The sequence below is a fragment of the Chiloscyllium plagiosum genome, chromosome 24, assembly GCF_004010195.1.
Source record: "Chiloscyllium plagiosum isolate BGI_BamShark_2017 chromosome 24, ASM401019v2, whole genome shotgun sequence".
NCBI classification, from domain to species: Eukaryota; Metazoa; Chordata; class Chondrichthyes; order Orectolobiformes; family Hemiscylliidae; genus Chiloscyllium; species Chiloscyllium plagiosum.
This window is the reverse complement of record NC_057733.1, coordinates 46,792,722-46,816,847: the sequence shown is the minus strand read 5'-3', so window position 1 is coordinate 46,816,847 and position 24,126 is coordinate 46,792,722. Positions and strand designations below refer to the sequence as shown.

At 40.4% G+C, this 24,126-nt stretch overlaps 2 protein-coding genes across 2 annotated transcripts in view; one reads left to right on the top strand and one right to left on the bottom strand.

The window, feature by feature from the left end:
• The window catches only part of pcyt2 (phosphate cytidylyltransferase 2, ethanolamine), a 65,346-nt gene extending 64,651 nt beyond the window's left edge, over positions 1-695 (bottom strand). The window contains exon 1 of the mRNA XM_043714991.1: positions 474-695. Coding sequence (XP_043570926.1) covers positions 474-556 — 83 coding nt within the window. The 5' untranslated portion in view covers positions 557-695. The remainder of the gene's footprint in view (positions 1-473) is intronic.
• A 378-nt stretch (positions 696-1,073) lies between these two features.
• Positions 1,074-15,309, top strand: cenpx (centromere protein X). The gene is made up of 5 exons (XM_043714993.1): positions 1,074-1,166; positions 7,170-7,221; positions 7,859-7,912; positions 10,747-10,835; positions 14,370-15,309. The coding sequence occupies exons 1-5, from the start codon at positions 1,131-1,133 to the stop codon at positions 14,382-14,384; spliced, it is 246 nt and encodes an 81-aa protein (XP_043570928.1). The 5' UTR covers positions 1,074-1,130; the 3' UTR covers positions 14,385-15,309.
• The last annotated feature ends 8,817 nt before the right edge of the window (positions 15,310-24,126 follow it).

The window sequence follows — 24,126 nt, the reverse complement described above, 5'->3', positions numbered from 1 at the left end:
GAAGCCAGGACTCGGTTACCACAGAAACATCACAAACGATCAGATCCCTAACAGGTCCTGCCTTATACCGGCAATACAAGGGTTGGTGCACACTCCATTTGGAGTCAGCCTTGAAATCAAATCTCCAAGGGTGACAGAAAGAAACTTATTCCTTCCCCTTTTTCCCAAAGCGACTGTGTGTGTTTGGGGGAGAAAGCGTCGAGGGAGACTTGAACAGGAGAGGATGGCATTTGATGGAGATGACAGAAGGTCAATTAAACAACAAGGGCTGGGAATGAGGAGACCTCTCGTTACCGCACCCAAAACAAAATTAAGTAACAAGATACACAGACTTCTTGCTACTCAACAGAGGAGAGTGAATTAAACAACAAGGGCTGGGAAGGTGGAGGCCTCACGCTCTTCCAAAGATAAAATTAAAAGCGAAAGGTGCCGGGTGACAGCGAGAATTAAGTGCACTCCTCGCTTTCACTCACCAGCCATCACACCAGACCCGAACCGTCCGCTTCCTCTTCTCCGGGGAGCAGTTGTCGCTGGAGGCCACACCGTTTTTAATCATTACTGCTATTACTGCTACTGCCGCTACTGCCACCACCGCCTGTGCCACCACTCTCCAGCAAAGGAGGGCCAAGCCGCTCGAGCGCCGGAATTTACTGGAAGCCGCCGCTCGTGCTCCGTGACGTTGGTCGCGGCCTCACGCCACCAACGCTCGGCCAATCAGCGGGCGGGGAAGGGGGGGGGGGGGGGAGGCGTCACCGCGAGCCCTCTTGTCCCAAGCGCAGAGCCGCTGAAAGGCAGATCGCGGAGAGCGGCTGAACAAAGAGGAGGGGTTTTGATGCTAGTCTCACCTAAGATAGTGCATATACACTCACACTCAAATAAAATCAGAATGTTCAACGATTTTACCAAGTAGCGGTCACCTATCAGCTTTTTTTAAAACCGGTTGTCAGGTGATTTCCCCCTTTCCCCATCCTTTAACGGTCGGGCGAACTATTGATTGATGGCGGAACTGTCCAATGAAAGCGGGGGATGACGGAGGCCCGCCGACGTCATAAAGGAGCGGACCAATGGTGAGCGGGAGGAGGTGGGATCAGTCGCTGACAGCGGGAAGGTTGGGAGAGGAGTGTTAGAGGATGGAGAGAGGAGCAGAGGGCGCCAAGTTCAAGAAAGTAAGTTCGTCGAGGCAGTGTCGCTAATTGCCCTGCCTTTATCAAGCCGCCCTAATTCCAAATGAATCTGAAGCAAAGGCATAAATTGCTGGAGAAACCCAGCAGGTCTGGCAGCATCAGTGCAGAAAGAATTCAGAGTTTCGATTCCAGTGACCCTTTCTCAGAGCTGCTAGGCCAGTCGAGTTTTTTTCCAGCAATTTCTGTTTTTGTTTCTGATTCCCCACCTCTCTCTCTCTCTCTCTCCCCTTTTCCCCTCCCCCCCCCAATAAATCTGGTCGTGAAACTTCAGGTTAGACAAGTGCAGGTTGAACGGTTTGTATTCACTTCAGGGAGAAAGTGAGGACTGCAGATGCTGGAGATCAGTCAACAAGTGTGGCCCTGGAAAAGCACAGCAGGTCAGGCAGCATCTAAGGAGCAGGAGAATCAATGTTTAATAAATCCTTTATCAGGAGTGGGGGCTGAGAGATAAATGGGAGGAGGCGGTGGGGCTTGGGGGGTGTGAAGGTAGCAATAGGTAGATGCAGGTGGTGGGTGATGGTGATAGGTCAGAGAGGAGGGTGGAGCTGATAGGTGGGAAAGCGGATGGACAGTGGGGGAAGTTCAAGAGGATGGTGTCGAGAGGTTGGGTCTGTGATGAGGGGAGGGGAGGAGAGGAAACTGGTGAAATCAACATTGATGCTGTGTGGTTGGAGGGTACCCTAGGGATGAAGATGAGGCATTCTTCCTCAGTCATTGAGTTGCTAGAATTTGGCAGTGGAGGAGGCCCAAGTCTTGCATGTCCTTGGCGGAATGGGAGAGGGAGTTCAAGTGGTCAGCCACAGGGCGGTGAGGTTATTTGGTGCTTGAGGCCCAGTGATGAAACGTTCCGCAAGTTGGCGTCCTGTCTCTCCAATGTAGAGAAGAACACATCAACAGCAACAGATACAGTAAATAAGGTGTCTGGATATGTCTGTTGCTCTTGATGTGGTCTCCTCATCTGTCTCGGGACCCTTCAACCACCCAGCATCAATGTCGATTTCACCAGTTCCTCAATTCTTCTCCCCCCACCTTATCCCAGATCCTTCAACTCAGTACCACCTTCTTGAACTTTCCCCCCCCCCCCCCACCTGTCCATCTTTTTTCCCACCTATCCGCTCCATCTACCACTCTGACTTATCACCATTCCACCTATTGCCTTCCTAGCTACCTTTTGTTCCAGCCCCTCCTATTTATCTCTCAGCCCCCACGGGGCTTCCCACCTTCCTAATGAAGGGCTTATGCCCAAAATGTTCACTGTCGTGTCCCTTGTATTTACTTCAAACAATCAAAGTTGAAACTTTATTGCTGGAACAGCACAGCAGGTCAGGCAGCATCCAGGGAACAGGAGATTCGACGTTTCGGGCACAGGCCCTTCTTCAGGAAGGGCCTGTGCCCGAAACGTCGAATCTCCTGTTCCCTGGATGCTGCCTGACCTGCTGTGCTGTTCCAGCAATAAAGTTTCAACTTTGATCTCCAGCATCTGCAGTCCTCACTTTCTCTTCAAACAATCAAACCACATAGTTTTTAAATCTAATCAAATCCACTCTGATCTAGCCTTTATCACCCAAAAATTCATTTTTCAGGTCTTTGTTTGTCGTTTGTGTAGTAATGCTGAAATGAGAATCAGTTGAACACTAGCGGTTGGCAGAAGTGAGACCTAGAGAGCCATGTCATTTTCTTTTTGTTGTGATTAAATACAAGAGGAAAGAACTGGGCCAGGGTGTGGAAGGCTTTGGAGAGACTTGGCTTGATGGACTAATGAGTTGGAGTTCTGATGAAGAGTCACTGGACCTGAATAGTTAACTCTGTTTTCTTCCCACAGGTGCTGCCAGACCTCTCCATCAATTGCTATTTTTGTTTCATGCCTCCAGTACCCGCAGTTTTGTGTTCTACTTTGGGGGTTGGACTGATTTGTCTGATTACTAAATTGCCCTCAGCTTTCTAATACGAGTTCTTGTGCTATCATAGATTCCTTCTCCCTACAGGTAGAGGCCATTTGGCCCATTGAAGTTTCCACCAACATGTCAATCTTGTTGCTGGGTGGGGTGGCACAATGGCTCAGTGGTTAGCACTGCTGCCTCATAGCACCACAGACCTGTATTCGATTCCAATCTCGAGCGACTGTGTGGAGTTAGCACATTCTCCCTGTGACTGCATGGGTGTCCTGCCACAGTGCAAAGATGTGCAGGTTAGGTGGATTGGCCATGCCAAATTGCCCATAATGTGCAGAGATGTGTAGGTTAAGTGCATTAGCTTTGGGAATTATCGGGTGGGATACTCTTCAGAGGATCGGTGTGGACGTGTTGGGCCAATGGCCTGTTTCCACAACGTAGCTATTAAAAAATATATACAGTCGTCCCACCATACCCACAGGGGGATACATTCCAAGGCCTACTGCAGAAGCCCGAAGCCGCAAATAGGAGCGAACCCATTCATTTAAATGGGAAGCCTACCATCCTGGCAGCCTGCTGGTCCCTGGTTCTGGCTGCAGTAACCCGCAGGAAACCATGGAAACCTGTGGATATGGAGGTCACCCTGTGTCTGAAATTTTTTTAAAAAGTGTTGGAGAAACTCAGCAGGTCTGGCAGCATCTGTGGAGAGAGATTTGTGCATAGTAAAATTGGATAATGTTATGAAGGTATAAAACTTGGGAGTGGTTGGCGATGTTTATGGATGGAGTTGAAAGATAAATTTATGGTTGCTGTGCTGGAAAATTACTTGGTTCAACCTGAAGTAGTAACCAGGGATGGAATTGGCAGCTGATGAATGGAGTTTGTGAGAGGCTGAAACGATGGTGCTGATATTTAACTCTTGGAACTTTTTTTGGCTAATCCACAATTTGATGTCAGATAAGCAATCAAATGACACAAAGGCATTGGAAATATTAAAAGGTGGTGAAAAGCTGGTTTTCTGCCAGTGTACAGAAAGCTTAGAACTAATGGAGCGGTGCTAGTTGATTTTGTGGGCATCAGTGTGCAAGCTAAAACTAGAAGAACAATGGTAGACCATCAGAGGTGGCTCCTGTGTAATTCGTATTCTGGGACTAGTGTGTAGCTGCACTCCAGTTAATTGTACCCAGGTTTATACAAATTTGTAGGTTGGATGGAGAGAATTCTACAGGTACCAGTCTTGTTCACCATGAAACTACTCTAACGGCTATTAGAACAAACCTCACTTATCACTGTACAAAAAATCTGTCTGGTTATGTACGTTTTGTACACTCAGAAAAAATGTTTTTGATTTTAACTTATATCCTGAATTAGCTTTTCTTGTACTATTGCTTCAACTTTGTCCTTTATTTTCATACTCTGCTTATCTTGAACCAAATATGACGTTATTCTTTGGCATTGACTTTTTTCCTATAAAGTTCTCCTTGAACCTTCTACTCTGTCCTGTTTTATTAATTAAAACCCTCGTTATCCGTTTCTTCAGGGTACTATAGGGAACAGCAACTACCCCTACCTATACTTTTCCTGTCTCATTCGTTTCACTCTTCCTACTTCTACAAATCATGGAGAGTTTACCCACAGAATGTTCACATCAAACATATGAGCAAAAGGAGCCTAATACATGTTGGATAACAGCAAAGGTTATCTCCAGATGTCCCCGTATCCACCTGGCTCACAGTCATATCTTCCTGACCTGACTGTTAACCACTGCAACACTTCCTAACTATGAATGTATGATTTCTGCCTGGATTAACATGTCCTGTGATCTATACTTCTGCCCAAAATGTCTGCGCCTCAGACTCCAGTTTTTTTTTTCCCTGAATCTGGGTCTCCTGGCTCAGAGGTTGGCACTGTGCCACAAGGAACTTGCCTATTCAGTGTTTCTTTTAATTTATCCAGAGATGCTTTTACACACCACCAAATCATTCATGTTACTTATTTTTATCCTCCATCATCAAATTGTCTGTTTTCAATTTATTAACCACCACCAGTCAATCACTCATGTTTTCCAATTGATTAATTTATATGCAAAGCCCACTAAAGGCCATACAGACCGCCAAAAGTGAGGAAGGGGGTAGACTCTAATTCATCAACTCTGAGCTAAATTTCCTCAAGATGTAGATACTTATTGTTGATGGGGCTATCTATGAATCAATGTTCTCCACAAACTCCCACATATTGCATTTGTGACACACCACTTGTGCTGCCATCTGTGTTTTGTTGAATTGATTAGTTCATGCATATCATCAACGTATGTAGCATCAAGAATTTTAACTAATTATTGATTTAGTTGAAGTCAGGCATATGAAGTTATTTTCTTTTTAACTGTAACATAAACCACAACAAGTATTACATGTAAAAAGGAGCGCACACATCTACCTCTCCGCTGAATTCCCAAAGTTTTCAACTTTTGCATTTTGCTTGCAACTGTATTCCTGATGAAGGGTTTTGCCCAAAACATCGATTTTCCTGCTCCTCGGATGCTGCCTGAACTGCTGTGCTTTTCCAGCACCACTCTAATCTAGAATCTGGTTTCCAGCATCTGCAGTCATTGTTTTTACCTATATGATAGTTATGTGTCTTCTCAAACGTTACTGAACAACATCACTTCAATGTAGATATTCTTCTTCAGTTCATTGTCAAACTTAGTGCGCAAAACACAATCTCCATCATAGCAGGGCAAGGAGGCAGGTTTCAGGTCCACTCAAGCTGACCAGTTACTGTCCGTTGTGACTACTCATGAGAAATTCTCAAAACTTTTATGGTCCCAATAATCCACCTTCTTAAATTCCCTTAAGTTTGGAAATCCCAATTGCATTGATCATTTTGCAGCTGTGTGTGTTGAATAACATGCAGGAGTAGCCTTTCATTAGTCCACAAAACAGTTGTAGTATTTCCGTCCTTATAAATCACCCACTTTTTCTGTTCCATCCATTTCATTGTACTGTGAAGTCTCAACCTAAATCAGCACTGAACTGTCACTACTTGAATGAAGTAATATTTAGTTTTCTAAAATAAGCAAATTCACTTTTTGCTTTTGTATGTGCAGTTTTACTTACAATATTTTTAAAAATGCATATATGGATCGTACTAAAGCATGTTAGTGTCAAAAGGTGTTTCCTGTGCTTAAAGCTTCCTTTTTGGAATGAATATTAGTTTGGTTGATTGTAACTGACTTAAATGTTTGATTTTAAAACTCCAGGTGTTTCCATGTTTTATACGTAGTAGCCCCAGTTGGATGAGTTTGAGAATAGATGATTTTTACAGAATTTGCTCCCAAGGACATCCTGAAGAAGATTGCTAATTATAATTCATTGTCCCTACTTAGGTTTTGTGATAGGGAGAAATTCCAAGTAAAATATGTGTAGACCAGCTGTTCTGAAGCAAGGTAGTAGGATGATCTCTTTGATCAAAATTTGAATTGCATGACCACTTTGGATTAGATTCTTCCTTTTAAAGTCAATTTGCAATGCAACATGTTGAAGTTTTTCTTGCATTATGTCTTGTAGCAAACTATGCTTTATAGTACTGAAGATGAATACATAGGCTGCTTGAGGTATTACCTGTAGTTAGTGTACAAGTGTACTTTTTGCAAATTTGTCAGTGACTAAAAGAGCTGAGTATTTCCATAATGCCAGCTATAAGTACAGCTAGCTCACTTTGTTTGATTGACTACATGGCATGTTGTGGATTGCTTGATTTTAACAAGACTTTGTAGCTTTTCAAAGTGTTCTATTTGCTAAGTTAACTTGCACGAGTACAATCAAAACGTCATGGTCAGCCTTACGGTAATTATTTTCCATTGCTGTGGGACTTGCATTATAAATCAATCCTCACATTCAATCATTCTTTAAGATTCACACTCAACTGAACATATGAAAGAACACCTGGTGATGAATTTCCATGCATCAACAATGCTATTTTTAAGAAAAATAGACATCTGAGCTGGAGAAAAATTGAATTGTGTATGTTTATTTATTGGCTTCGCATATTCTTAAGAGCATTGCTCAGCAAAACATATTATTTTCTGTTCCAGGAGTTGGTCAGTAAACTACTATACTTCTATTTTAAGGATCAGAAAACCAAAGGTATGTTCATTTTTGAATGCATCAAATTGGGATAGCAAATAAAAGTACTTCGTTTTTCCGATTGTTAAATGAACAAGTAGTAAAAGGGTGATTTCCATGAATGGTAAAGTGCTAAAGTCCACCCAACTAATGCAGTGTGGCATAGTAGGGGAAAAGTTCAAGTTCTAACTTCCAACAGGATGTTTGTGTGTAATCTGAGTTGATATGCCAGAGACAAATACTTGTATATTTGATGTAATGTACTTTCCCTCTTATGGTGAAATCTAGAGCAGGTTGTACATTGTAACAATTAACTGCTAGATTGTACTCAAGTCCTTTGAGTGCAGTTCTCAGTAAAAAAAAAATTGACAAAATGTATTCCATTGGATGAGAACTCATTCAGACCTCCCATGGCTGTGGAAAACAAAAGATGTTTTGAACAGAAATTGGAGAGAATAGGGAGTGAGCAGCTTTTGGACAATATTTTCTCTGTTCCTGGAATTTTGATGTCAGAATGTGGATAAAGAATTGTTCTGCTGTCAGAGACATGAACCATTTGCAGTGAATATAGGTCCTAGATAGAAATAGTAATGTGCTTTGAAATGGCTGTATGGTTCATAATCAAGGACTAAATGTTGTATTTTCTATTTACTTACAGTTAGCAGCGATGCTGTCATCATTATGTCTGAAATGCTGAAAATATTTGTTGTAGGTAAGCATGTAAGATGAGTCATCTAATAGATTGTGTGTGTGTGTGTGATACAATACAATAAAATAATCAAATGTACTGGACTTTGTGTTCATTACATGAGGATGGGATTAATTAAACAGACCATTCTTTCCAATGGAGGAACATTCTAGAACATATTAGCACCAGTTAATATAAGTTACAAATTAGTAAAACACAAACAAAAACAATTCATCAAGATTTGAATACAATTTCAGGAGAGATGTTCAGCCAATTAAACAGATTGGATGCAGGGGAGGGGAAATCCTACTTTGATTGCACTGTGTTATGAAAGTGGTAAAAATAGACTACCAGTTTTAGACTTCCATCTGATTCTTAAGACATTTCATGATGTCTATACCTGACCTTGCTTTTAGTAATACACTCTCCCCTTTTTACACTTTATGCCTGCACTTGTTGATATTTGATGTTGTATTTTATTATTTTTTTGTGGGGCTGCGAAGTAATAAGAATTCCTGTTCTACTCAAAACCTTATAATTGAGTTCTTCTTTCTGATTAGTATAACTTTTTAGCTGTATAGTAAAGGAATTAAAAATCTTTGTGGCTAATGAGGGGTTTAAAAGACAGGACCTAATTCATTCCCTCCCCCTCCCCCTACCTCCCGCCTCCCAACCTAGTCATAACAAAATTGGGAGGGTTCTGAGATTGTGGTAGTTCCCACAGGTGAATGAAAGAATTGAAGTAGAGAAAAGTTAAATTGTTCCTAAAGCTTTCTTTAAAAAATAAAAATGCAAAAATAGTTTTCTTGGGTCTATAATATGTCTACCTTTGTGAATGTTTTTGTAGATCAAGACAACTTTGAAAAAATTGAAAGCATCGTTCTTGGAAGAATTAAAAGGGGTAGTTAGGCACACATAGGTGAGGTTCCATCTGGAAGCCAGAAAACCAGGGACAGAAAAATCAGCAGTGATATAAGTAAAGTCACCATAGTCCCAGAAGACCTTAGTGCTGTTCGATCATTCGAGAGAGAGAGAGGGTTTTTTGAGAGGGTTAGGGGTGCTGGTGGTGGTTTAATCTGAAGGTCACCAGGCCTCAGGCGAGGACCAAGGTTGAGAAGACAGGACATTCATGGTGAACTGTCAGCCAGTTTGAACTGAACCTGTGCTGTTGGCATCACTCTGCATCGCCAGACTGAGTCCAGCTAACTGAGCTAATATGTAGAGACAGAAACTGGCAACTGATAAAATTGGAACAGCCACGATTAGAAATGCAATTCCAACAGAGAAAATAGAAAAGAGAATTGCAGAAAATAAAAAGCAAAGAAGGGAGAGTCCCAATGAAGGCAACTTGGGAGAGGAAATCACTTCTAACATAGAAGTTAAGGGCTGAAGTATTCAAGTTCACCCATTTTAATCCCCAGTGTTTAGGGAGAAGTGAAACTCCCTTTTCATCTATTTTGAGAGGTTAGTGTAGCAGTTAAAGTGGCACTCTTGCAGAGCAGACTGACAGAGCAAACTAATTAAACATATTCCCTCTTGCATTAGGATGGTGCAATTGGTAGAGACCGTGAAATGGGCTGTTTCAGCCTCACTGTTGTCAAATAACCATTTCTGCATGAACTGAAAAATTAAGTTGTTTCTTGTTCATTGAAGTGTAACTGGGTTTTTAGTGGGAATTTAAATAATTATGACCACTGAACAACCAATTTACCTCCGAAAGAGATGTGCATGTCATTAAATGTTCCCTTCTTAATAAATATTAGATTTATACACACTAGACTTTTAAATTTTTTGTTCTGTTATTTCAACTTCTGTTGTGACTCTGGGTCCAAAACATTATTCTGATCTTTGCTTAAAAAAAACTCATTATTTCCTAATTGGCTGTTTGATGATCTCACTGGTATTCAACAGTGGGAATCCCCAGTAAATGATACCACAATCAATTGAGATTGCAAAGATCTCAACAAAATGTTTTTTAGTTAAGTGTTGACTACAGTTTCTTTGCTGTGGGCTGCAAAAACCAAGCTGTTGTTTCAGGCGGAACTATACTGTTCACAGCCCTGACCTTTTGGTTCAGTATTGACTGCATATCTTCTTCACCACTGTTTCCATCTTTGTAATGTCATTACTCTCCACTCCTGTCTCTGTACTTGTATTACTGAAACACTCATCCATGCTTTTATTGTTCAAGTGTTGGCTTTTCCAATGCTCTTCTGAACTCATCCAAGATTACTAATGCACAGCAGGTCCTCTTCACCCATCATACCACAGTCCAATGCAATAGCTACTGCTCTGGTCCACCAAACCTTCCTTAAATTCCCACGCTAGTGTTATTTGATGGCATCTGCCATTTCTCTCAGTGTAGTTTCTGGCCTTGTAATCTTTTGAGAACTACAGCAGTCCAATGACGACCTCATGTATTCTCCACTTTCTTTGCTTGTCTTACCTTTATTCATTTAGGTCCCATAATTTATTCTCCAAACCTCTCTTTTTTTTCAACTCACTTAAGGGATATCAGCATTACCTTTCCCTAAACTATTTCCAATATTCTACATTTTTAACCATCAGTCAATTGTCACATTTCTTTTGACTTTGTCAATGCTAGTCTGATTTATGTGAAATGCCTTGATGCTTTTCTATGCTAAAGGTATTCTATGAATTTCATTTGTTGATTGATGGTGTTGCAGCCAACATGTTGATGTTCTTCATGTCAGCAGTAATTGGAAATGTTACTCAACACAATAGAGGGCTTTCCTGGAAGGAATAGGCTGATACATTTGCCATAAAAGTTTCAAAGTCTTTTGTTTTGCATGATGTACACACTACACAATTTAACATGAAACTTGTATCACATTCAGAGGCAGCAGCACGAACTGCCAGACAGGCATCTAATGAAGATTCTAGGACAGCAGACCTTGACCATTTTGAGAAGATTTTGCCCCAGCTGGTATGTAACAACAATTTCTTAACTTTCTTGGCAGGGTAAAGAAAGAAAAAAATTGATTTAATTAAAAAAGTGTAGCTGGCAGTTCCTTTCCAAGAATGTGATTGTATGTTAGCTTGTCCAGCCTACCATTTTTATCCACAATATCTATTGAGTAGCTTGTATGTAGGTTCACCGTTTTGAATAGGAGAATCTAAACAGTCTGAGTAGGAACATGTACTGTGGATCTTAATTAAGAATGTTAAATTAGAAATGATGGAATTTCTTCTTACTATTGTCAGCAAAATCTGTTCTGCACACAGCAAGCATCTTTCCCTTTGAGCATGATTTCCTTGTAGTAAAACAAACAGAAAATGGGAAAGGAGAGAAACGGCAATAGATACCACTTTGCAGATGAAATTAATCAAATTACTCTTGTCAAAGCACGTCAGTTTTGCACAATTGGGAGTTCAAAGTATTTGCATGGTTGGAGTTCAAAGTCTTTTAACTTGGGTGTATTACTGCTTACTTGGAACAAGTAAACAACACCCAAACAACTAGGATCTATTTACAACTCTGCTGTTATACTGTCATTTGAAGGAATACGTTGGCACTTGAATTACCTCCTTAAATAGACCATGACAAGTTGCTGCAGTTCTTAAGACATGATTGTATATTTAAGAGTTCAAACTGGCAACATGTTAACGAAGACAGGGCATTCTGCTGCTGTAACCAACTCTTTCTTGTGTAACAAAATTCCCACTGTTGAATTTTATGTTCTATTATTTGGAAGTGCAAATGCAGTCTGGTTAAATATTGAACATTTTGTAATGATAGGAGTGATTTTCTGAATGTTCTGAATGTAATGGGGGCTTATAAGAGGCTTACTACCTTATTTATGTTGTTTTGATGGAAATGAACCTGGTGGCTTTTTGAGAAGGTGCTATAATGAAGGCATATAAAGACAATGTTGATGTAGCTACATATGTCAGGAGACAGTCATAGCACACTTAGAGGTGAAGTGCTATTTCTTCTTCCAGACAGTTGATAAAAGCACCTTGTGTTCTATCCCAGTATTCTTAGTGATTTATAGAATCAGAGTGTCAAAGTGATGTACAGCACGGAAACAGACCCTTCAGTCCAACTCGTCCATGCTGATCTGATATCCCAATCCAATCTAGTTCCACCTGCCAGCATCTGGCCCATATCCCTCCAAATCCTTCCTATTCATATACCACCACTTCTCCTGACAGGGTGGTATCTGTATGGAATGAGCTATGTGTGGAAAAAGTTGCCCCTTGGGTCTCTTTTCCATTTAATAGTCCGTTGATGGCAAATTAGGGGCATCTCTACAATATCATTGGTCTCCACTCCTGTCTGAACAAATGCTACTGAAACACTCATCCGTGCTTTTGTTGCTCTAGGATTGGCTTTTTCAATGCTCTCTGAGCTCATCCAAAACTGCTAATGCACAGCAGTTCCTCTTCACCAATGATGCCACAATCCAATGCAGTGGCTACTGTTCTGATCCACCAAACCCTCCTTAAACTCCAACCCTAATGTTAAACTATTTTGACGGCATCCACCATTCCTATCACTGCAGTTCATGATGACCTCAGCCAGTGTGTGAACTGAGCCTGTGCTAATGGTATCACTCTGCATTGCAAACCAGCTATCCAGCCAGCTGAGCTAATATAAAGAGATAGAAACTAACAAATTAGCTCAGCTGGCTGAATAGCTGGTTTGCAATGCAGAGTGATACCATTAGCTTATGAATTTATGCTTATGAATCCTGACATTATACTAATCCTTTTCTTGAAACTAAACTCTTAAAATCTAACTAGAAAATGATAAATGTAAATATTCTAGACATTTATTTGTTTGTGTCCCTTGCCTCACATGGATCTAATGAATTGAGTTTAAAGAAGATTTGATCATTGAGCAGCACAGAATATTCAGTTGAGATTAATGTAAGTAAACATCAGTCCACAGCACAGGGAGGAGAGAAGCAGTGAGAGTTCCAGCAGAGGGTGCCAGATACTAATCTGAAGTGGGAAGTGTATACTTGTAGAGGACCTTTTTTTGAAAGAAGTCAGTAAAGTTGCCATAGTTCTCGGGAACCACAGGGATGCTGCAATGAGAGAGAGAGAGAGAGAGAATATGACCGGTAGTGGTTTAACATTGTTACCATGGCTCAGGTAAGGAGCACGTTTGAGGAGAGTCCCGTCATGGTGACCCCAGCTGGTGTAGAGGGTCGGTTAGCTTGGTTGGCTGGATGACTTGTTTGTGACTCAGATTGATGCTTATAACATGGGTTCAATTCCCACACGATTGAGGTTACCATGAACAATCCCCTTCTCAACCTCTCTCCTGATCTGACCCCAAGTTCAACCCCAACCAGTCGTCTCTCTTGAATGAGAAAATAGCCCCATGATGTTAGAGGATGTTGTTATTCCTTTACCAGAAACTTGGTGGAAATTTTATGGAGGACTTGAAAAATAGAGTAAAGCAGACTCCAGAAAAGTTCCCTGACCACCAATTTATACAGCTGGGTATGAAAGGCAACAGATATCCTTAAGTGAAAACTGACAGAACTTTGGATGCTGCGAGTTCTGAGGAAGGGTCACCAGACCCAAAACGTTAATTCTGATTTCTCTTCCAGACCTGCTGAACTTTTCTAGCAACTTCTGTTTTTTATTCCCTAATATATTGTTACGACACAGGGCAAACCCTCCTGCTGATTTAAAATCAGCAACACAGAAAAGGTTTATCCTGTGCAGTAATCTGTGAAAATTCGAGAAGTCGAGAACTATTTAAAGTAAAAATTAACAACTTTATTTCTTAAAGTATAACAGAATAATTAACAAAAAATTATTTACAACTCCTACCTTTTACCTTCCCCTGTATAATACTAGTCCAAGAAAACCCACGATTAAGATATACAAAACAAAACTTCTTATCTCAAAACCAGGCAGCATTCAGTTTTCTCTGAATTCCTCTCTTCTTTTCTTCTTGCGGATTCTGCTTCATAGGTTACTGATCGATAAAGATACCTTTAAGAGAGCTATTTGATGGGCAGTCATTACATGCTGCTAGCTTGGCAGTTCACCTCCCAACTGTTCAATTTTCCCTGGTATTATACCCCCAAAGCATTGGATTGTGTCATGGGCTTTTAAGATTGTCAATATACACAATTCAAGCTTGATCGGAATTTGGTATTTTTTCAGGGTATAATTTAAACTGATTGGCCTAATTTGAATGTTTTGTCATTTCCAGGCAACCCAGCTAATCTAGCTTTGGACCCAGTGTTACATTGTTACCTTATTGGGAACAATTGTGCTGTCACATATTTCTTCTAGCTTCTAACTCTCCTAAAAATACAATACACCCACATCTTCACAATAATATCTTTAAGTGATCTGTTCCATTAATTGTAGGGCACCAATTACTTTGATCTTTAGTTAAAATGAAATTTATTACATTTCATTTTGATGTCTAAAATTTGTGAACCTTCATTGTAGCTTGTCTTTTTTTTAAATGTTCATCTTGTTCTTACAGCTTTTGGACTTCTAGGAATTGGACTTTTTCCATGAGGTACTGCTGATCTATAATATTTCACCAACATTCGATCGCCACATTGATAACATCGTTCTTTGAAATCAGTCCCCTGTTATAGAAGTTATGGGTCTTTGCTCACAGTTGTTTATAATTTAAATTATATATTGTACTGTTATTTAATACAAGTAATTGTTCCTATTTTCCTGATCATTCATAAATTGTCAAATCCAAAATTTAATTTATGTAAAGTCAAAACAAGACCCGCAAAAATATGCTTTGTAGCAGATGAGCTTTTAAACTTTGATTTCCAAGTGGACCTAATGGTGTGACTTTCCCACTGATGGATTTCTAAAAGTTTTGAAATTACAAATCAACAAAAATCAATTTATAAATGCACGTTAAAAAAAATCAATAGCATGGTTACTTGGAAACTAAGGGTTAAGGCTCAAAGTTTACAGTCGAGAGGTATTAATATCAAAGACAAAATGATTCTAATGTTAGTATTTCTGGTGAATGCCATTTGTAACAGTGTTCTTGTACAAATAAATGAAAAATAGAAGTTTAGAAAAATAATTTTTGGCTGTTGTACATATCTCTTTTTTTTATATTTTGCATTGCCACTCTAAGTGAAATATAAATATTGAGTAACTGTCAGAAGATAAACTCCTGGACAAAACCTATTTCAATTAATTCACTTGGACTGATGTGCTGAAAATATATTTCCTAACAAAATGGTAAGGAGAAATAAACAGTGAAGTCAATATGAACTGATCTACAAAATAATCTTTACATTGATGCGTATCTTGCTTTTGTCACCTCAAAAGTTCATTCTACAACATACACCCTTAATTGTTCATTTGAAATCAGTTAAAATTGTTTGCTTTTGTGGTTGACTATTTTCATTATTTTGTAAACATAAATAAATATTAATTAAAAATTACTGACTAATTTCACTGTTCCTTTTTTTTTTCCCACTCTTTCTAAAGGATTACTTTGTCTTCAGCAGGCCAGGACAAGGTCAAGAGTCTGCATTAACAGCACCAACAGGTGCTACAGGCTGTGTTCGGGCTGGTTAGCATTTGCAATGATACATTAATGAAATCCTGAGAACAGCTGAAAACCAGTTGCATCTCCATATGGCCCTGTAGTAGTTAGGTTCTTCCTTCACCCAGATGGAAGCTTAGCATCGAACCATCTGGAGATTTGTGTTTTTGGTAGGAAATTGGAAAACACTTGCTCAAAAAAAAGATGAACTCATCTGATTTTTAGGTATTCTGCTTTCAAGCATTACTCATGTGGACTAATGCTCCAATAAACATACAAGATTCTTAGTGAACCTCTAGGTATGGTAGATGTGGAGAGGTTGTTTCCCCTTGAGAGTGTAGGCCGAGAGGGCAACATCTCCATTTGGAGTCACCCAATTAAGATTGAGATGGGAAGCGATTTCTTCTTTGAGGCAAGTGAATCTGGAATTGTTTTCTATGGTGGGTTGTTAAGTATATTCAATACTCCGATTTTTAATCAGTAAGGGAAAAGGCAGGAACATAATTGAAGATTATCAAATCGGCCAAGATCTCTTTGAATGGCAGTGTGGACTTAATTGGCCAAATGGTTTACTTCTGCTCCTATGACTTACGGTCTTAAAGGCAGCCTCAGTATTGGCTTCATTAGCTATAATCTGTTTACCTCTAATTACACTATTCTCACCTCATTCTGTCGTTAATTGGGCTGTAACTCCATAGCTATCAAAACCTTCCAACAAAAGCAGCTGATTTTTAATGCTTACAGCTATAACCTCATCCTATTGTGAATAATTATTTTAATCTATTATACCACACCTAAAATACCATGAACTTTAAAAATTAAATTCACTTCCCTTAATCCTAGTACATAAGAAATTACAAATTGTGCATACCAAATATTACTTGAACAAAGTATTTGGGCGGCACGGTGGCACAGTGGTTAGCACTGCTGCCTCACAGCGCCTGAGACCCGGGTTCAATTCCCGCCTCAGGCGACTGACTGTGTGGAGTTTGCACATTCTCCCCGTGTCTGCGTGGGTTTCCTCCGGGTGCTCCGGTTTCCTCCCACAGTCACAAAGATGTGCAGGGTCAGGTGAATTGGCCATGCTAAATTGCCCGTAGTGTTAGGTAAGGGGTAAATGTAGGGGTATGGGTGGGTTTTGCTTCGGCGGGTCGGTGTGGACTTGTTGGGCCGAAGGGCCTGTTTCCACACTGTAATGTAATCTAAAATATGCTGTTCTCATTACACCATTGTTAAACTGTAAAGCAGTCATTGAAAATTGAGTGCATTCCTTATGCTATCATATCACATTAAAAAGGAAGGTTTCAAATCTTCATTATTTGTAAGTGGGTCATATGGTTTGTATTCACATGGTGTTTATTCAATACCAGATAGCAATAACATTCGTCTGGCAGTTCACATCCACCTGCTTGAGGAAAGTTAGGCATAGGCAATAAATATGGCCGAATCAATGACACCCATATCCCTGGGACAAATAAAAAAAACCTCACTCCCTACAGCCATTCACCCTTACTTTACTAGGCTTCTGATCCATCCTAACAAGCATAGATTTTGAGGTTGTAGATATGTTTGCTGAGCTGGTGTGTTTTTCTGCAGACATTTCATTGCCTCGTTAGGTGACCTAGTCAGTGCGTCTTTGATAAGATGGTGGTCTGTTCTGCCAGGTATTTGTGTCTCCCCGTATTGTTGGTACTTCCGATTCTGTATCTGAGTGGTTTGTAGATGGGATACAGTTCAATGTGTTTATTGATTTGAGTTTCAGTTGGAGTGCCAGGCATCCAGGAATTCTCTGGCGTGTCTCTGTGAATCACACCAGCACAGCGAATGAATTATGACCTTATCCACAACCCAAGCTACAGATCTTTTCAAAAGCTGTAACCTTAGGTTTTATTCTTGTACCCTGAATGACAAAACTGACATTTTAACATTGGTGGAGGACTCTGTGAGGACTACAGAGCTGGAGAGCCAGAGTTGAAAAGTGTGGAGCTGGAAAAACACAGCCGGTCAGGCAACATCTGAGGAGCAGGACAGTCGACGTTTCGGGCATAATGCCTTCATCAGGAACCATTCTAATCCCATTAGGCAACACCTGGCCTATTGCCTTAGCATCACAAATGCAGATCTAAATACATTTTAAGTGTTATGAGGGTTTCTGCCTTCAGATATAAAGTCAACTATTCTAAGACTGCACATGAGAGAAAGTCATTGGATCACTCAGGAAATATGCCATAAATACAGAACTGTAATTGTTTTACAACTGACTAAGGATATTGGTTGAAACTTGAAGATTTTCAGGACTTTGAATTAGAATAAGTATAACCTTTAGTTTTCAGTGAACATCATTTTACTCTATCAAAGAAACTACTTGTGGCAAGTTGCCCAATGTTGTAAAGAGTAGGGAGGTAGTGGAAGGAGGAGAGACTTCTGTTGAATAGGTAGTAGTAGAAATTAAATAATGTTAAAAATAGAGATTCAGACCAATAACAACTTGTTTATGTGGCATTGCAGGGAACTTTTGACCATTGTTGTAGCAGTTATAAAACTGTGTAAATGATCAGGGAGTTTCTGATGCCAGTACATTGTAAAGCAGACATTCATTCCAATCAGAGTCAGAATGTGGCGCTGGAAAAGCCTGTCAGGCAGATCCAAGGAGCAGGAGAATCGACGTTTCAGGCATAAGCCCTTCATCAGGATTCATTCTCATCATCCTTCATGTTAATATCTTGTTTAATAGAGAAATTTACTCATCATCCAAATACACATAGTTATCCAAACATTCCTTCTTCATTCACTAAAATACTTACGTTTTCAACAGTTAAATTATCTCATTTGCTATTGCATTGTTGACCACAGTGGCAAAACTCATCTGCCTTTAGTTGTAGCAGCTTTGTGAATCCACATTACAGTTACATTTTTTCAACTTCACAGAGATCGACTTTGCATCCTTCAGAAATTATGCTTAACTTTTCATTAAATGTGTGTACATTAGAACTGTCTTTCTCAGGGTAGCTAAATAAACATTACGTACATAATGGATTACTTCAAACATATACAACGAAACACTGTTCTAGTGAAGCTCAGCACAAGCTGGAAGAGCATTTTATATTCTGCTTGTGGATCCTGTAGCCTTCTGGATTCAATATCAAGTTCAAAAATTTTAGGGCCGGAACATCATCTTCCATATCCTTTAACCACTCCAAACCATGTTGAGAAATGGACTGCTTTCAGCAGTCAACCCATTTTCATCTATGTATGGTCCCCATGGCAAGTTTTCCTTTCTCTCTGGCCCACCATTATCCATCTATTGTCTGCCTATTGCTCTCTCTCTCTGAGCTCCACTTCCACCTACCATGTGCCCACCCTCTCCCCACTAATCCGCTGTCTTCAGCATAAATGCCACCTTTTCTTAGCTGCCTTAAGTTCTGAAGGTTTGTTGGACCCAAAACGGTAACATTTTCTCTTCGCAGATGCTGAGTTTTTCCACCAATTTCTGTTGTTTCAGCTTTCCAGCATCTGCAGTTCTTTGTTTTATTTTAAACAAAGGATCTCAGCCTGTCTTACCCGACCCCTGAGAGTAGCTGTATCTCTCTTTAAAGGGAACCAACAGCGAAGTCAGATTGTGTGTGTCAAAAATGCTGCGTGGGGCATTTCCTTCTTATCCAGAGACCTGGCTGCAGCTTGTCACATTGGTCGCACTTTCCAGTTGATGATTATGAGGAGAGATGATGGCCTAGTGATATTATTGTTGTACTGTGAACCCAGAGGCCCGTATTGTGTCTGGGGCTGGGGTTCAAATCCTGTCACAGTACAGAGTGGAATTTGAATTCCATTTTTAAAGATCTGGAATTAGGAGTCTAACGATGATCATGGCTCCATTACCAATTGTTGGGAAAAGCCCATCTGGTTCACTAATGACCTTTAGGGATGGAAACTGCTATCCTTACCTGGTCTGGCCTACATGTGATTGCAGACCCACAACAAAGTGGTTGACTCTTAACTGTCTCCTGGGCAATTAAGGATGGACAATAAATGCTGCTCAGGCAGCCACACCTTCATACCAAGAATGATTAAAGAAAAACAAAAGTTTGGATTTTAGTCCATCACCTGTCATGATGTACTTCCAGATTATGGCCATAAGATGGCTGTGTAGAGCAATTTACCAACATCTTTCTCAACTCCAACACTGTCTTTCACATATGTACCTTAAACTCATCAGCTGACTGAGAGCAACCCTACGGTCAATTTACCAGCAGTTTTTGAATTTCCAAATACACAGAGCAGCTCACAAGAAACAAAACACAATTATACAATGGAGAATAATTATTGACAAAGTTCATTCAACCAATTTGAAGGCCGCTGTAAAATTCTGAATGCTGGAAGCATTGACTGTATAAATAATCAGTATTGCCTGCGTGTGAGCATGCCATGCACAGTGCTATATGAACGTATCAGAACCAGCTAATTTAAATTAACAAACATTGTGAAGGGGGATTACATTAACCCAGCAGTGGTCCAGTATGGAGAGAGTTCAGTCTTGCTTGTTGCTTTCCCCCCACCTGCACTTTACAGATTGTGGCAGGTGCTTTGAGTGTGCTCACCACTTCAAAGCACTGCGAGCAGTTGGAAGTAATTAGACATCAGGGAAAAAGAAAGTCAAGCTGCAAGACAATGGCAAGTGCCAGGAACACAGGGGTTCTCTAGGCACTTTGAAGTTAGACCAAAGTGCTGTTTGGTTTAGAAGAACATGTCAGGCATCAGTGAAAGGACCACACGAGTAGAGGGTGATGGAAGGAGTACATTTCCTAACACCAAGAGTGTCAAACCCCCTTTAAAAAGTGCTTATTATCTAAAGTATATACAAGGGTTCATATTCTGTAGACAAATACAATGACCCTCTTTGTACCAGTTGATTAAAGAGCTCATAGCATATGATTTCAATGTATATTTTTATTAGGAGAGGGATGAAAGTCTAATTTCAACCTTTGAACCTTCTTTACCAAACCTCTTTTCTCCTTTCATTAAGTTCCTTTCTTCCTATTTTTGTGCAATCATTGACTGAACGATTGAAGAGACCTTGGCATCTATGGTCAGAGAAACACACACATTCTATACATAACATAGATCATACTCTGACACAGAATGTAATACATGCTTTGTGTATATTACACACATGCAATTTTAAGAGTGCAATCAAATCTGTAAAGTGATATGACATTTACATGACAATACAGCAAAACGTTCAGTTGATGTCTATTGACCTCTAACTAGTAAAGCTCTGAAAATAAAATCAATACAAATGGTTTCCTCATACCTTGTGAAATTCAATCACATCACCAGCTTTAAATCAGTCACTACACATGTTTCCACAATTTCACTTCTCCCGTCCTGCCTTCCAGAATTTTCAGAACTATGTCGACTTCGAATACAGATGTGATTTAGAAATGGGAAACAAAATTTATTTCAGGGTGTGGGTGTGGTTTGATGCTTTTCTTTCTTCACTGCATCCACACAATTCTGAAACCAAGAATCAATCAAGACACAGAAACACTAACACAGTTTTAGACCATAGGGCTACATGTCACAGCAGAAGTAGACCATTCAGCCCATCAAGTCTGCACCACCATTCAATGAGGTCATGGCTGATCTGGTAATTTACAAGCCCACTTGCCTGCTTTTTCCCTGTAATTTGAGGTCTCTCACTGATTAAAAATCCATCTTGATCTGGAACATACTTAATGACTTGGCAACAACAGCACTCTGCAATAAAGAATTCCATAGATTCTTGACTCTCTGAGAAGAAATCCCTCTCTTATATTTGTGGTCTGTAATTTGAGAATTTAGATCAGAGTGGTGCTGAAAAAGCACAGCAGGTCAAGTAGCATCTGAGGAGCAGGAAAATCGACATTTTGAGCAAAAGCCTTTCATCAGGAATAGCTTTTACCCGAAACATCGATTTTCCTGCTCCTCGGATGCTGCCTGACCTGCTGTTCTTTTCCAGCACCACTCTGATCTAAACTCTAGTTTCCATCATCTGCATACCTCACTTTTTCCTTGTTATTTGAGAATACCTCCTCTGGTCCTAGACTCTCTCACAAGGGGAAGCCCTGTCAGAATTGAGGAAGTTAGAGAGCCACAAAGGAATCAGTTCCATGTTTTACTTCTCTTGCAAGGCATACTGGGGACTCAAGGGATAAACATTCCACTACCAAAGAGACTCACTGCAGTATCAATTGCATATCTGCCCTCTTACAAAATAGACAGAATATCTCAGTAGGGAGGACGCTGACTGAATCTTAGAGAAGGAATCCAATGGAGCCACACATGTGGATTCCTCTGCAGCCTCAGGCAAAGGTATTTGTCCTCCCCAGCCAAGACTGATAGTCTTGGCCACAATCCTATTAAACTGCCTCCTGTTCCATTATCTTGCTTCCCCTCCGTATTAGCATAGGTATGTGAATCCCCCATTGAGAACAGGCAAAACCCTTCTGTTTTAATCTCTTTCCGTCAACACATGCTCATGAAGAATACGATAATCAGTCCCTGTAATCCATTCACTCGTTATCACAGGACATTGACATTCACCGGGCTTTGTAAAATTATCATTACCCATCTTAAACAATGTAACGACAATCAACCATGTGACATATGTATTATTCCTACAAAAAGCCTTTCTGTGTAGAGCAGAGATTCGTGGAGAAGTGTCACCACGTGTAGACACTTGACTATTTTGGGGACATTGAAAATCTCTCATCGGCTGTCCGATAATAAAGCATCTACTGTTGTACTGAAACTTGTGTTGTCCGGATTTGTGGAACAAAATATACATCAACAGAATCACGTTTCAATAAAGTTGTCTCTCATTCTTCGAAACTCTCATTAGTACAGGCACATCTACGCAATCTCGTCTCAGAAGGAAACCTGCTCATACCCAGGATCAATCCAGTGATCCTTCCCTGGACTGCCTTCAATGCCAGTATATGCTTCTTCAGACAAGGGGACCAGAACTGTTCACAGTATTCTAGAAGGTACAGTTGGGAAAAAGAGCAAGTCAAACAGACAGAGCAGGCAGGAACTAAGCAAAGCATGAAGTAGGACTGATAAATTATTTTATTTCAATGCAAAGGGCCCAACAGGGAAGGCAGATGAACTCAGGGCACGGTTGGGAACATGGGACTGGGACATCAAAGCAAATACAGAGACATGGCTCAGGGATGGACAGTACTGGCAGCTTAATATTCCAGGGGGTAGATGCTATAGAAGGATAGAAATGAGGGTGAGAGATGGAGTGGCAGCATTTTTGATAACAGATAACATTACAGCTGTACTTAAGGATATTCCTACGAATATGTTCAGGGATGCTATTTGGGTGAAACTAAGAAATAACACCTTATTGGGATTGTTCAACAGACCCTGCCAGTAGTCAGTGGGAAATTAAGAAAAAAATTTGTAAGGAGATCGCAGTTACTTCAATAAAAATAGGGTGGTTATGGTAGGGGATTTTAACTTTCCAATCATAGACTGGAACTGCTATAGTGGTAAGGCTTGGACAGAGAGGAATTTGTTAAGTGTGTACAAACAAATTTTCTGATTCAGTATGTGGGTGTACCTATTAGAGAAGGTGAAAAACTTGACCTACTCTTGGGAAATAAGGCAGGGCAGGTGACTGAGGTGTCAGTGGGGGAGCACTTTGGGGCCAGCGACCATAATCCTATTAGTTTTAAAATAATGAAGGAAGATGATAGACCGGATCAAAAAGTTAAAGTATAAATTGGAGGAAGGCTAATTTTGATGGTATTAGGCAAGAACTTTCGAAAGCTGATTGGGGGGCAGATGTTTGCAGGGAAAGGGACAACTGAAAAATGGGAAGCCTTCAAAATTGAAATTACGAGAGTCTAAAGAGTATATTCCTGTCAGGGTGAAAGGCAAGGCTGGTAAGTCATGGGAATGCTAGATGACTAGAGAAGTAGAGGTTTTGGTCAAGGAAAGGAAGGAAACATATGTCAGGTATAGACAGCAGAGATTGAGTGAATCCTTAGAAGAATATAAAGGCAGTAGGGGTATACCTCAGAGGGAAATCAGGAGGGCAACAAGGGGACATAAGATAGCTTTAGCAAATAGGATTAAGGAAAATCCAAAGAGATTCTACAAATACATTAAGGACAAAAGGGTAACTAAGGAGAGAATACGGCCCCTTACAGATCAGCAAGATATATGTGTGGAACCACTGGAAGTGGGAGAGATACTAAACGAGTATTTTGCATCAGTGTTTACTGTGTAGAAGAACATTGAAGATATAGAACGTGGGGAAATAAATAGTGATATCTGGAAAATAACTCCAAATTACAAAGGTGGTGGTGCTGGATGGCTTAAAACACAAAGGTGAATAATCCCCAGGAACTGATCAGGGGTATCCTAGATCTCTGTAGAGAGCGAGGGAAGTGATTGCTGGGTCCCTTGCTGAGGTATTATTGATAGCTACAGGTGAGGTGCTGGAAGATTGGGGGTTCGCTAACATGGTGCCACTATTTACGAAAGGTGATGAGGAAAAGTCAGGGAACTATAGACTGGTGAGCCTGACATTGGTGGTGGTCAACTTGCTGGAGGGAATCCTGAGGGACAGGATTTACATGTATTCAGAAAGGCAAGGACTAATTAGGGATAGTCAAGATGGCTTTGTCTGTGGGAAATCATGTCTGAAGAAGTGACTAAGAGG